The sequence below is a fragment of the Balaenoptera physalus genome, assembly GCF_965194825.1.
Source record: "Balaenoptera physalus genome assembly, chromosome: 2".
Taxonomy (NCBI): domain Eukaryota; kingdom Metazoa; phylum Chordata; class Mammalia; order Artiodactyla; family Balaenopteridae; genus Balaenoptera; species Balaenoptera physalus.
This window is the reverse complement of record NC_138883.1, coordinates 143,960,091-143,974,618: the sequence shown is the minus strand read 5'-3', so window position 1 is coordinate 143,974,618 and position 14,528 is coordinate 143,960,091. Positions and strand designations below refer to the sequence as shown.

Below are 14,528 nucleotides of genomic sequence, written 5' to 3'. Positions count from 1 at the left end.
CGACTGCTGGCTTATTTCCAGGCAGAGCAGCTCTGGGAAAGATTAAATATTATGCTGGACATCTGGAAACTGATACTCTTAAAACTATCCATGTCCGTGTAACCCCTGGAAAGTTTTTATGTACAGATGCCATAGTCTGAAGATCAATAGTTTAACTGCTACCCTTTGGAGAAGCCCAAATGTGGAAAAAAAAAAAAAAGGAGGGAGAGAATGGTATTAAGAGGGAAAAAAGGTTATTTTAGGCTGGGACAGTGTATTGGTTGTCTATTGCTGCATAACAATTTATTCCAAAATTTAGTAGCTTAAAACAATAAACATTTATTGTCTTGCATGGTTTCTGAGGGTCAAGAATCTGAGAGCAGCTCATCTGAATGATTCTGGCTGAGGGTCTCTCATGAGGCCTGGTGACCACTTTCTGCTGGTCCTCCTTATGCCTGCATAATGCTTCCAACTCTCTTTGCTCACCTGCTTGACAACCTGGCTCACCTGTGCCTTCACGATATAATAAAAAAAATCGATAATAAGTGTTGACAGGGATGTGGAGAAGTCAGAGCCTTCATACAATGCCGGTAGGAATGTAAAATGGTACAGCCACTTTGGAAAACAGTTTGGCAATTCCTCAGAACGTTAAACAGAGTTACCGTTTGACCCAGCAATCCCACTCCTAGGTATATACCCAAGGGAGATGAAAACATATATGCACACAAAAACTTGTACACAAATATTTTAGCAGCATTATTTATAATAACCAAAAGGTGAAATCAACCCAAATGAAATGGGAAACAGTGCAAATCACCTGATGAATAAACAAAATATGATATATCCATACAGTAGAATATTATTCAGCCCTAAGAAGAAATGAAGTACTGACATATGCTACAACCTGGATGAACCTTGAAAACATTACGCTAAGAAAGAAGCTGGTCACAAAAGACCACATATCATACAATTCCATTTACATGAAATGTCCAAATAGGAAAATCAGTAGAGACAGAAAATAGATTCGTGGTTGCTTAGGGCTAGTGGAAATGAGGGAGTGTGGGTGGTGATAGCTAACGGATGCAGAGTTTCTTTTTGAGGTGATGAAAATGGTCTAAAATTGACTGTGGTGATCATTGCTCATTTTTGTGACTATACTAAAAAACCATTGATTTATACACTTTAAACAGGTGAGTTGTATGTTATGTGAGTTATGCATCAGTTGAACTATTACCAAAAAATAATATAACATAATGGCAGTTCTGTGCCGAGAAGCAAGCAAGGACTTTATAGTCCAACAGACAGTGTTCATCAAGGTCCTCCGAGAAGCAGGCACCAGATGAGATTAGATATACAATAATTTGATTAGGGGAAACTCTTGTATGAGATAAAAACGGGAGGAAGATGGGAAAGGCTGAGAGAGCTGTCAGACCATGATGCAAGTCTGACCCCGAGTGAAGGAGAGAAGGAAGGAGGGTTTTGAGGAATCATCCTAACCTGCCATGTCCTCTAAGAAAGGTTTGGCAAGACTGTCAAGGAGTCCTCCAGCCAAGATTTGCCTCCAGAGTAGTTTTGTGTCAATCAGAAATGGATCTGCCTTAGTGTCCCTGCTACACTTTGTCATTGGATGGAAGACGCCCACAGGAAGCATGTCCTCCGTGCAAATGTGACGATGGCTTTCAGAGTGTAGCCAAAGCCCCTGGTCAGTTGGATATCTGTGGCCTCTATAGTTGGATATCTGCGAGGCACAGTCTTATGGCCGCCACACACACTAAGGTTCAAATCCCAGTTCAACAACTAACTAGCCATTGACCTTGCATAAGATACCCTCTCGGAGCCACTGTTTCCTCATCTGTAAAATGGGGATAACAGTAGTGCCTACCACATAGAAGAATGTATATAAACTGCCTAGCACAGGGACTTCCCTGGTGGTCCAGGGGTTAAATGCATGGGGTGCAGGTGCGAACCCTGGTCTGGGAACTAAGATCCCACATGCTGTGTGGCCAAAAAAAAAAAAAAAAAAAAGCTAAAAAATAAAATAAAGTAAAATAAACTGCCTATCACAGAAAAAGCACACAGTAAGTGCTCAATATGTGGTAGCTACTACTAATATTGTATTTACTGCTACTATTATTATTTCTTTCTAGATTTTGTGTACCTCCATTAAAATAGTGGACCTCATAGTCTATACATAGAGTACTCTGTTTATTTTACTTAGTATCATATAGTAAGTCTTTTTCCAAGCTATCATTTGCTCTCCCTAGTATTTTAAAAGCTACATTATATTCTACAGGGTGTACATATCCTACTTTACTTAACCATTCTCCTAATCGTTAGGGCTTTACAATTTTTTTTGGCTATTATAAAAAAAGGTTTTGGTGGACATTTTTATATAGAAATAATTTTTTCCACTGTATTTGAGATTTTTTCCTTAGGGTCCTGGAAGAGGACTGTTAGGTTAAAGAGTGTGAACATTTTTAAGGCTCTTGATCCATGCTGTCACACTTGTTTTCCAGAAAGGTGGGGCCATGCATCTTCTAACCAACAACATGTAAGAGTACTCACTTCACTGGACCCTTACCCAGCCTTGGGTATCAAAAGGCAAAATGGCATCGACTTATTTGTTCTCTGTTACTCATAAGGACGAACTATTTTCCAAATGTTTTTGTACAAGTAATATTATATGCAAAAGAAATTATTTTGTAAATTCTCATTGCTCAGTAACCTACTGAGATTTTTTTTTTTTCAAGTATCACAATGTTTATTGATAGATACAAGTATATAAAATCAGGGCATGAACATGAGATTTTTCTTTTCAATTAATTCATATAATTTGTTTAATAATAATTGCCTGAAACACTTCCTATTATTTTGCCTTTTGAGATTTTTAGGTTTTTTCAATGTATAGAGGTCATTTGTTAGTCAAATCAATTTATGTTTGTTTTTCTTTTTTCATAATTTCTCCTGTCTCTTTTAAGCTTAGGAAGCCCATCCTCCTGTAGAAAGCAAATCTTTCTTTACAGATTGTTTAAAGTGAAACTACAACTGAGCTGCTCAGATGACTTTTTTTTTTTTAATTGTGAATAAGTTGAGCCCAATCTAATGACCATCTACTGCAACGACCTTCTCATAAATAGGGTTTTGTGTTCTAGGATCCAGGGTATCCACTAAGAACTGTCCAGGAAGAATCCTGCTTGTGCAGAAGTGCTGCCCAGAGCTACGATGGAGGGGGAGGCGGGGGAGGCACCAGGGCTGGGCAGGCCCGCTGCTGCCAAGGACTTCCACTTTCATCACACAGATCTGTACGACTCTGAAGACAGACTGCAGATCTTCCCAGAAGAAGACACTCAGATGAGAAGAGAAGTAGTTCAAGCCGAAATGACCAATGAGCCAAGAGAGCCCATGAAAGGGAAGGCTCAGAGAGACCTTGGAGAGGAAGTGGATGAACTTGTCCATCTGTATGGACTTGAAGATGATCACGAATTAGGAGATGAGTTTATTGACGAAAGCATGCCCAGAATAGAGGTTTCAGAATATCCTCCTTATATGATGATGGGGAGAGAGCCACTGAGGGAGCAGAGAGACTGGAGACTTAGTGGTGAGGCTGCTAAGGCTGAAGACCTGGGCTTCGGGGCATGGGGCTCGGCAGGCCAGTGCCAGGACTTGCGGGAAGCCTATAGGTACACCCACGGCCATGCCAGTGAGGAGTATGAGTGCTACGTTATCCCAGAGGAGGAGGACGAGGAAGAAGCTGCCGATGTCTTCTGTGTCACTTGCAAAACTCCAATAAGAGCATCGGAGAAGGTTTTTGATGAGCACAAGGAGCACGAGGTGACCCCGCTCAGTAAAGCACTGGAAAGTGCCAAGGTAAATAGATCGCCTTAGTTCTCCTTTCTCTTGATATTGCATTTGAATCTCAAGTATGTAGGCAGGGAATAAATCTAAAATGCCTTCTACAAAAGAGAGAGAGAGAGAAAACATAGCATTAATGTCTTCTTGGGATCCTTTGTTTGATAGGATGAAATTCACAAAAACATGTACAAATTGGAAAAGCAGATTATTGAGATGGAAAATTTTGCAAGTCACTTGGAGGAGGTTTTCATCACTGTGGAGGTAAGAGCACGCTTGATGACCCAGTCAGATACTCATTGCTTCCATCAGCTGTGTCTGGTATGAGTTAGGGAATCTGTTTTCTTGGAACATATGGTGTCAGTACTGCTCCTCTTCCCTCACCCCTCTTTCTGCCCTCCCGTAGCACAGTGGGCACGTACCTGTGGAACTGATTACCTGGCAGCATTCCCTGCTGAACTATTAGCTCTCATGGGCTGGGTCTTCGGTGTCTTTATAGCTCTGGTCCTATGACAAGGTAGGACTCTTTCATGGGCCAGCCTGATAAGGCATTGCAAGACACCCATCCTGTCATTGATAAGTGTTCTTTTCCTCGGCTGTTACCTATTTCTCACAAGATCAATAAGTTTCTGTGCCTGTCACCAAACATGTCATGGTCCCCTGGGTGTGCCTAGTAGGTATGAAGTCTACTGCTGTGATGCCAGCATGCAACCTAGCCATCCAGATGAGGTAGCCCAGAAATAAGGACCAGAGGACTTCCTGTGACCCCTCTCTTCATGTGGATGTTCTCATTCTATTAATGCAGCCTCAGATTGTATCAACAGGAGCAACTCATATGAATGAACTAAGCCCTGGGCCCCCGTCCCGTGAAGCTAGACTTTCCTCCCCACCCCCAATCTTAAAAGGGAGGGCAGCTATTCCACTAATTCCCTATGGAAGGTACAGAGAAGGGACAAGAAGCCCTTCCACATCTAAGCATAGGGTGGTGGGTGGTAGGAGGGCAAGTATACAACAGCCAGGACAGAACTCCCTACCCTCTGTACTGCCAGCTCACGCTCAGATCAGAGCAGCTTCACCCTCAGTGAGGACTCTAAGCTCTTCCTTTTACACTCAACACTGGTGGGGGTCACCTACTGCTTTTCCCTCTCTTCCACCATTCTGAGCAAGTCTTAGAATGTGTACACAATAGGTGCTCAGTAAATACTCCCTGAATGATTGATAAGAGCCTCTTCTTTGGAAATGTCTCTGTTATCTAATAAGGATGGTATAAATCAGAACTCACAGAGCTCTCCTGGGCTTCCAATCTAATTTAGGGGGACCAGGATTTGATATGCTTTAATTAATGTTTCTCATCCACTGCGTTCCAGGATTAAGTACTGGCACAACCCTCTCTCTTCCTTCCTGCCTTTCCTCATCTATTAGGCAGCAGCACCCGGCTTATTCCCCTTCCCCTGCATCTTTTTCTTAGTTGATATGAGAATCTGTGTGATCCTGATGTTTGTATAGTCCAAGCATCAGGGAGTGGAGGTGAGTGTCACAAGATGTTGAGAGCTCAGGAGGGAAAGACAGGTGGGATTCTCCCAGGGAAGACATTTCCATGTTAAGGTCCAAAGTTCCAGTGGCAGGCTGACTCATCACTGGCAATCTTCCTGGTCCGTTGTCATGGTGATGGGAGGTGGCTATAACAGAAGTGGGTGGGGTATGGGGAAGAGGATTGCAAAATGCGGCCAGCAGAGAAAGCAGTAATTCTTGTTAAGATTATTGCTGGGGTTCTAGATACTCCTGGTCCTAGATACCCTTTTGTCCACCTCAGCACCCTGGCAAGCGATGTGAAGACAACAGGGAGGGACTAAAACATCTCTGGATAGATACATTTTCATGCCCCAAATAACTCTGTAGTCAACATACATGCAGTGAAATGATGGCTGAGATCAACTATTTCTTGCAGGAGAATTTTGGAAGACAAGAAAAAAACTTTGAGTCACATTACAATGAGATCTTGGAAACACTTGCTCAAAAATATGAAGAAAAAATACAAGCTCTAGGGGAGAAAAAAAAAGAGAAGCTGGAAGCCTTGTATGGACAGCTGGTCAGCTGTGGAGAAAATCTTGAAACCTGCAAAGAACTGATGGAAACAATAGAGGAGATGTGTCATGAAGAGAAAGTTGATTTCATTAAGGTCAGTAATGAAGTGAAATGAAATAATGAACTGAAATGACAATTATGATTAGAGTAGGTTAGATTGTCCCCTCTCTGCCTGGAGATGTTGGAACCAACTTTCACGGTCAGCATCCATTTGATTCCACTGGATGTATCACCATGATACATCCTTCGTCTCTCTGCACAGCTTCGCCATGAGTGGCTGAGCAGGCTCATACACAGCTGACCCTTCCCGCCACCATTGCTCAGCTAACACCAGAGTCTTTGTTCCTCTGTCCTGGTTACCCAAAGATTTGTGCCCTCTTCGTGAAGTGGGGCAAAAATGGTGCTCTGAGGGGACTTCCCCGGGGGTCCAATGGTTAAGACTCCGCCTTCCAATGCAGGGGGCACGGGTTCTATCCCTGGTTGGGGAACTAAGATCCCACATGCCACAGCCAAAAATTAAAACAAACAAAAACAAAAAAACAAAACAAACAAAAAACAGTGCTCTGAGACTTTTCTGGCCATCTCAGACAGCCTCCTGGAGGTCTGGGGAGAAAGATCTCTAGGCTAACAAGGCACCTCCTGTTTCCCAGTTACAAGTGCAGCCATTATACATCTCACTTCATAAGCTCAGACATGCAAAAAAAAAAAGAAAAATCCATCTCTTGATACTCTTGAAATCCACTTCAATTTGACCCCAAGTCCCCATGTAGCCAGACTGTGGGAATTTCAAGCTCAGAGATGGGGTCTGCTTTCTTTACAAAGTCCCACAGGAATATGGGGCAGCAGTGGGGTCCAGGATGTGAGGGAGGGGCCCTCAGCCTCCAGAGCTTCCTAGTTACCAAATACGGCCTTTACATTGGCCACGCCACAGTGGTCCTTCCAAGCCCAACAGCGCCTCCTTCCTGCCGTGCTTGGGGTGGCGAGGGAGCTGTGACCCAAGCTGGACAGCAGGTGGGCAGGCACCATCAGAGCCCTCAGTACTACTCAGACCTTTTGAACCAATGGTTCCTCAATATCACTGTAGCTCAGTGACATAATCCAGAATGTAGAGAAAGTGATATATATGAAGACGTTGTCTCTGTTATTTATGACGGTGAGAAATTGGAAACAACCAAAATGTCCAACAGTAGAGTGAACGATGGAGTTCCTATTCAATGAACTGCTACACGGTCTTTCAAATTGATGATCCAGAAGACCATCTGTAACCTGGAAAGTGCTCACATAATGTTAATGGGAAGAAACTATACAGGTGTCATAAGAGTCATTTTTGTTAGGGCATGGGACATGGCTGATTTTTCTCTTTTACTCATTTCCGAGTTTTAACATATGTTTATATTATTATATTGTTTGAAAAAGAAACTTATTTCCAAATTCAATTCAATATTTTTTCTCTTCTTTTTAGGACGCTGTGGCTATGACTGACAGGTAATACTTTTGTTCTGACATGTATTTTCTTTTTCGGTTTACCTCTAGATATCCAACTAGATATCAGTTCCACTTGGTTATATGGTCCCAGTTTCAGCTTTTGTGTCTGCCCCTACGAGTAAATAGCACTGGCTTTGGAAGGACAGTATGGGATCACAAGGACCCTCTAGTACCAAATCTTAGAATCTCAGAGCTGGAAGGGAGCATATGATGAGGCCTAGCCTGCAAGCCCAGGGTCAGATTTCCTCTCTGAGCCCTTCCTTTCACCAAGAGGAACAGAGATCATCCCCAGCATCCCCCAGCTGGGCCAGGACCCAGACTGTGTGCTGCGGAAAGCATGCACGTTATAGAGTCAGACTGGAGTTTAAATCCTGCTACCCCCATGACCTTGGGCAAGTCCAACCAGTCTAGGACCCACCTTCCTTACCTACAAACAGGGATAGCTTTATGGGAATAAAATCAGACAATGTCTGTAAAGCAACACGAACACTGAAGCTTAATAATATAAGGGTTAAGAGCATGAGTTTTGGCAAAAGACAGACATGGTTACAAATTGTGCCTCTGCTACTTACAAACCCTGTGATGGCCAGGAGCAGGCGCAGAAGACCCAGAGCCCCGGTCCATGGTCATCGACTTGAGGGCCCTTGACCATGTGGAGAGGGAGCCCCAGAGAGGCTGTATGTCTTTGGGGCCTGGGGTGATGTGGGGTGGGAACTCCCAGGTCAGCATCGGAGGATCTTCCAGAAGGTGTGGATCAGGGGCTCGTAGGTGGACATCCTCCCGCCCCCTACCCTCTGACATGACCCCACCCCTTCTCCTCTCCTCAAAGGCGTGAACCAACTCGCCCATCCCCGTGGGTGACCTCGTAGGTCAGTCACTGAAGCGATGCCAGAAGGCAGCCCGCAGCATGTTAAAATAAGGAAATAAAAGTTCAGCCAAGAGGCCCTCATTGCTTATCACTAGTGACCCCCGAGGAGAATGCCCCTCCATTCTCGTTAGTGTGTCTTTTTATACCCACAGACTCGGAAAATTCCTGAAAACAAAAACAGATGTGGAAATCTCGGCGCAGCCTGAATTTGAAGACCAGACCTTGGACTTCTCTGATGTGGAGGAGCTTATGGGCTCCATTAACACCATCCCAGGTGCGTATATCTCACTTGTGTGCATACTTCACACTGGTTTCCCTGAGCTTTGAGTTAGAAACTTTGATGGCTAAAAAAAAATCATAAAGATTTAGAAACAGGCATTTTCCCCCCACCAGCTGCATGAGCTTCATGGTTTTGTCCTTATGGCTTGTAAGGGTGAAAACAGAGGCTGACCTTCCTGGGGTAAATACCCACCCTCACTCTCCAGGGTGCCAACATCTGGCCCCAGAAAGCCTAATTTACTCCAAGCAAGTATCCCAAATTTTATTTTCTCGACTGTTGTATATATGTTCCTCCCAGTTGGTTGTTTTTAGCATAGGGTTAAGAGATGGGCTTTGGAATCCTATGGAGCTGATGAGAATCCCAGCCCTGCTACTTCCTAGCTGTGTGACCCTGGACAACTTACCTAACCTCTCTGAGCCTTGGTTTCCTTGTCTGTAAAATGGACATAATCATGACTCATGGGGACATGGTGGGAAATAAATAAGGTAATGTATGTACAGCACGTCACATGGTGCCAGGTAGCTCTTAAAAATCTTATTGTGATAACTTATTTTTAAGAATACTACAATTTAGCTTTTATTGATTGCTCACATTTCCTTTCTCACCAACACCCAGCAACATTCTGAACAATGTTTTGTATATCATTTTGGGTTTTTCCTTTATACAGATTTTTTAAAAATAAAAATGGAATTATTCTGTTTTGTAATCTGCTTTTTTTTAGCAAAACAATTGTGATGAATATTTTCTCACACTGATAAAGTCTTCTACAACATCACTCTGATGGCTATATACCTTAATCTGTTTACTTAATCCTCAACTGTTGGATGCCAAGACGTTTCTAGGTTTTTCACCATTATAAACCATACTGCAATGAATGTCCTTAATTATAAATCTTGGAGGCCATTCTTAGACTCACTGGGTCAAGGGGAGATTTCACTGAGCTATGAAGTCCTTTGGATGGTCTAGGGATGGTGTTGCCCAAGTAATCAGGCCCAGTCTTTTGGAAGGAAAGGCACTATCGCCCAAGTCAGCACTTGAGAAACATGGAGATTTTTCATCACCCTCCTGCGTCCAGGTCCCATGTAGACCATCACCCTCCTGCTTCCACCTGGAGCCATCCCTCTTCTTACTGCATCCCCTAACGGGGCTGTTCTCTGCAGGGTATAGAAGGGCATCTTCTGTGCATCTTGAACTCCACCATGTGGAGATAACATGTTCTTTCTCTTCTCACCTTTGTCATGTTAGGGTCTTCCAGCCCCCAACCAGCAAGGAAAGGCTGAGTTCATTCCTTTAAGTCTTACCTGGACTGAACAATTTCAGAATTTGAAAATAAGGATGTTCTTGAAAGCTTGGGATGGAGGGAGGTGCTGCCATTGGAGAAGAATTATGGAAGAAAAACAAGGAGTGTTTCTTGGTTGTGGGTGAGCCTGTGTGGGGCTGGGGGAGGCAGAAATATTAACCTACAGAGAAGAAAAGAATTAACTCAGTAGATGGACTCTAAAGAAGTTGGTTCTGAAAAGCACAATTTGGCCAAACCCAATCTTCTCTCATCATAATGAAGGAGACGGTTGTTGGATGGGTCCCCCAGAAAAAGCAAGGCATCCCTGTTGAAGGCTTCTTTCACTCCTCTGTTCACTCCAGGGCTGAGGGCAGCAGTGCTGTGGTCCTGGCTGTCCTGCCTCTTTGGATGGCGTGGAAGGGTCAGAGGACCCATCCCTAGGTCAGGACTTACAAACCATACCCCAGCCTGAATCGCTGTCACCAACCCCACCTCCTCTAGCTTGTGTGGATTGGTCAAAGCAGGAATGGACATACCAGTTGCTTCAGGCTCACGGTTGGGGGGTTTGGCCTTCCCATCCCTGTCCACTCTGGGCTGCCTCTTCCACCTCCAAAGCCCAAGGATGCATTGAGGGATCGGTTGTCCTGTAAAAGGGGCCATTCCCAATCCATACCTCTACTTAAGGCTCCTCATTTGTTTTTGTTTTTCTCTGTTTTCCTTTTCTAGCTCCTTCTGCTCCAGTGATAAACCCACAGGCCCCCAACTCAGCCACAAGTTCCTCAGTCCGAGTGTGCTGGAGCTTATACTCTGATGACACCATAGAGAGCTATCAGCTATCCTACTGGCCAGTGCAGGACAGCTCGCCTCGGAAGGATGGAGCAGGTGAGGCTCTGCCAGGAACAGAACCACGCTCCAGAACAGCTAAGGCCCCTCAGAGGCCAGGGCCCTGCCTTCCTGGAGGTTGGGAAGGTAGAGATGGGATGAACCTGCACACCTGGCTCCTTGGAGCTGTCTCGATCTGGGAACTACACAGAGGATGGGATGCAGGCAGGTGAGCATGGCAGAAAGGAATAGGAAGGCAAGTTGGGGCCTGACTGGGGAGGATCACAAGGCCAGGCTAAGGTATGTGGAGTGTATCTACCGCTGTTGGGTCAGAGTTGTCCTTGGGATAAGTCTCTGGCTGCACTGTGTGCAAGAGGGGTGGGGACACCCCTCCTTGAAGAGGCCCAGCTGGACTGGCTGGGCTCTAGCCCGTCCCAGCATGTGAGCGCGGGCTGGCTCTCCTCAGAGCAACCCTGTGTTGGGAGAATCTGGAGGGTTAGTCTGCAGACTCCCATGGGGGCTGAGGGGGGTTCTGCAGCCTGGGAGGGCTGCTCTTGATCTGATCCACATTCCCAGATGGAGCCAGCTGCTGGGAATGGCCCCCAGCCTCCACTGTGGGCAGCTCTTGGCCCATCCTCTTCCCAGGGAAATGGAGCTGGCAGGCCCGGGGTTAGGGCTGAGATATCTGCCTACCCACCATAGTAGATAAGCCAGTCTCCTATTGAGAAGGGAGAGTCAAGAGAGCAGAGGAGGGGACTTCCCTGGTGGTCCAGTGGTTAAGACTCCATGCTCCCAATGCAGGGGGGCATGGGTTCGATCCCTGGTTGGGGAACTAAGGTCCCACAGGCCGCATGGAGCAGCCAAAAAAAAAAAAAGAGAGAGAGAGCAGAGGAGCCCCAGTTGAGCATCTGAAGGAATCAGGGATTAGGGCCAGCCTGGTAGGGCCTGTTCTGTGTGCATGGGGTCAGAGTGAGATTGCTGGATCTCCATTTTATGGATGAGTAATCTGGGACCTAGAGAGAAATGAGCTGTCTGTGGGGACACCGTGAGTTACGGCAGAACCAGGATGAGAATCAAGTCCGCAGGCTCCCTGCCCAGAGCTTTTCTCCTTGTACCGGGTCACACAGGTGGAGGGTTCTATGTGCCGAAGGTGAGGATGGTTTATCTGCCCAGGGATTTGTAAGGAATGGGAATCCTTGAGAAAAGTAAGTTTAAGCAATGATGAGGGAGAGTGAGGGTGGTCAGAGTAAGGATTAAAGAGGGCGTGAGGGGGGCCGGGGGAAGGGGAGATTTGAAAAGGGAGATTGAGGACCAAAAAGTCAGATCTGATCGATCAGTCAGTTTTTGCCACAAATCAACCCTGCTGGCACCCTCTGCAGAAGAGGCCATTGTGTTAGGGCTTTGTCCTGGGGATCAATAAAGATCTTTAATGGATCACTTTGTTATAAAGGAACTGATATCAGAGAGTGGATTAATGACTTATTACTGCCTTTCAAGAGTCTGGGGATGTTTGGACGTGTATCAGTTAGCTTTTGCTGTGTAACAACACCCCCAAACACACACATGTACACAACATATTGGCTAAAAATGACAAATATTTATATTCATTCATTTGTTGGGAGGGGCAGAACAGGGGTAGGAAATTCAGAGGTACAAACTACTATGTATAAAATAAATAAGCTACAAGGCTATATTGTACAGCACAGGAAATATATCCAATATTTTATAATAACTTTAACTGGAGTATGATCTATAAAAGTATTGAATCATTATGTTGTACACCTGAAACTAATATTGTAAATCAAAGGTACTTCAATTTTTAAAATGACATTTATCCAAGAGTTTGCATGCCACAACTAAGAAGCCCGTGTGCCACAACGAAGATCCTGTGTGCTGCAGCTAAGACCCGGCACAGCCAAAATAAATAAATAAATAAATAAAATTTAAAAATAATGGCATTTATGATGTATTATAATTCTATGAATTGGCTGGACAGTTCTTCTGGTCTGGGTCAGCTTGGTAGGGCTGGATGGGCTAGGATGGCCTTGCTTATATGTCTAGGGCCTCAGCTGCAACGGCTGAGGCCTCTGTCCATGTGATCTCATCCTCCAGGAGGCTGGCTGAAGGTTGTTCCCATGGAAGTGGAAGTATTCCTGGCAGGAAGAGGACAAGGCCCCTGTGCACCAGCACCTCCCAAATCTCTGTTCGTACCATGTTTGCTATAGTCCCATTGGTCAAAGCAAGTCACATGGTTAAGCCCAACTTCAAGGCATAGTGGGAAAGACCAGACCTCTCAATGGAAGGATCAGCCGAGTCACGCTGCCGAGGGGCATGCATACACAGATGGGAGGAATTGGTGGCCAGTTCTGTATCCATTACAGGGGAAATAGATTACAGCACAATGAACTTGGAGCCAGTTGGCCTATTTTAGGGTTGAATTCTTGTCTTTATTTTTTCCCCAGCGTTTACGATGACGGTCAAAGAAACATATTGCTCAGTGACAAACCTTGTGCCAAATACCCAGTATGAATTTTTGGTCACAGCTCAGAACAGGGCTGGCCTCAGCCCCGCCAGTGAGCGTGCAGTGTACATAACAGGTAAGGGGGCCATTTGTTTCTGTAGCAGGACCTTCACTGAAGGGGACACAGAGTCACGGCTTTCTTGACGTGGCAGGGCTCTTGATTTCACTTGGAAGGGCAGAAATAGCTTTGCATTTTTTTCTTTCATTTAATACACCAAATCTATATGCCTGATATGGCAGGGACAATTTCTCACAGCTGGTCTCAAAATATCAAAAAGTACTGCTCTTGGACACAGTACCATTTGAACCTTGCAACCATCCTCCATTCCAGGAACATCTGAAAGGGATTCCCTGGTGTCTCAGTCCATTTGGGCTGTTATAACAGAATACTACAGATTGGGTGGCTTATAAACAACAGAAATTTATTTCTCATGGTTCTGGAGGCTGGGAAGTCCAAGATCAAGGTGCCAGCAGATTCAGTGTCTGGTGAGGACCCTTCCTGGTTCAGAGGCAACTGTCTTTTTTGCTGTGTCCTCACATGGCAGAAAGGGGCAAGGGAGCTCACTGGGTTCTCTTGTATAATAAACCCCTTTGACCCTCATGACCTAATCACTTCTCAAAGACTCCAGATACCATCACAGTGGGGAAGAGGTTTCACCATATGAATTTGGATGGGGACACAGATGTTCAGTCTATAGCTTTCTATTGCACTGAATCTCTTGTAGGAAGAGAGTGCTTGCGATGTCTGCCCATGCTCTGGACCACAGGGCTGGATGTGAACAGGTTTGTTCATCTCTCCCTTCCCCCTGCATTTAGCACCTTGTCCCCCCATTATAAAAAGCAAAGAGATAAGGAGCTGTGAAGAGGCTGCGCTGATCTGCTGGGAGTCTGGGAACCTGAATCCTGTGGACTCATACACGGTGGAGTTGACCCAGGCAGAAACGCCGGGAGCCTCGGGCGTAACTGAGTGAGTCATGAGGGGCATTGGCTGGGCACGAGAGGCCTTGACACAGTGACACAGCTTAGGAAATGTGTGGAGTCTGGAGAGAAGGTCAGAATTTGTGACACACAGGAACCCTAATTTTAGGTTGCTTATTTTTGTGAGAAATAGCTGGAATGCTACCATTGAAGGTGAATGATGGATGAGTGAATAAAGGGTAAATGTCAGGTTTGCTTTCTTAGCCCAACCAAGGTTTACCATCATTCATTCAACAAGTATTGAGAGCATAGGTGGTGCCTGGGCGTTGGTGAACCAGACAGGCAAATTCCCCACCCTTACAGAGCTGACAGCTGAGTCGGGGGAAATAAACCAAAACCAAGAAAACAAATGCTTAAAATACACAGTGCTATGAAGGGAAAA

General features: G+C 45.1%; 1 protein-coding gene across 3 annotated transcripts in view; it reads left to right on the top strand.

Annotated features, from left to right (window-relative positions):
- Positions 1 to 14,528, top strand: part of FSD2 (fibronectin type III and SPRY domain containing 2) — a 46,568-nt gene that overhangs the window by 12,670 nt on the left and 19,370 nt on the right. For all 3 annotated transcript variants that reach the window (XM_082448666.1, XM_082448665.1, XM_082448667.1), the window contains exons 2-9: positions 3,132 to 3,846; positions 3,997 to 4,092; positions 5,777 to 6,007; positions 7,376 to 7,398; positions 8,419 to 8,540; positions 10,552 to 10,707; positions 13,110 to 13,244; positions 13,985 to 14,135. In XM_082448666.1, the coding sequence (XP_082304792.1) occupies positions 3,202 to 3,846; positions 3,997 to 4,092; positions 5,777 to 6,007; positions 7,376 to 7,398; positions 8,419 to 8,540; positions 10,552 to 10,707; positions 13,110 to 13,244; positions 13,985 to 14,135 (1,559 nt within the window). In that variant the 5' untranslated portion in view covers positions 3,132 to 3,201. The remainder of the gene's footprint in view (positions 1 to 3,131; positions 3,847 to 3,996; positions 4,093 to 5,776; positions 6,008 to 7,375; positions 7,399 to 8,418; positions 8,541 to 10,551; positions 10,708 to 13,109; positions 13,245 to 13,984; positions 14,136 to 14,528) is intronic.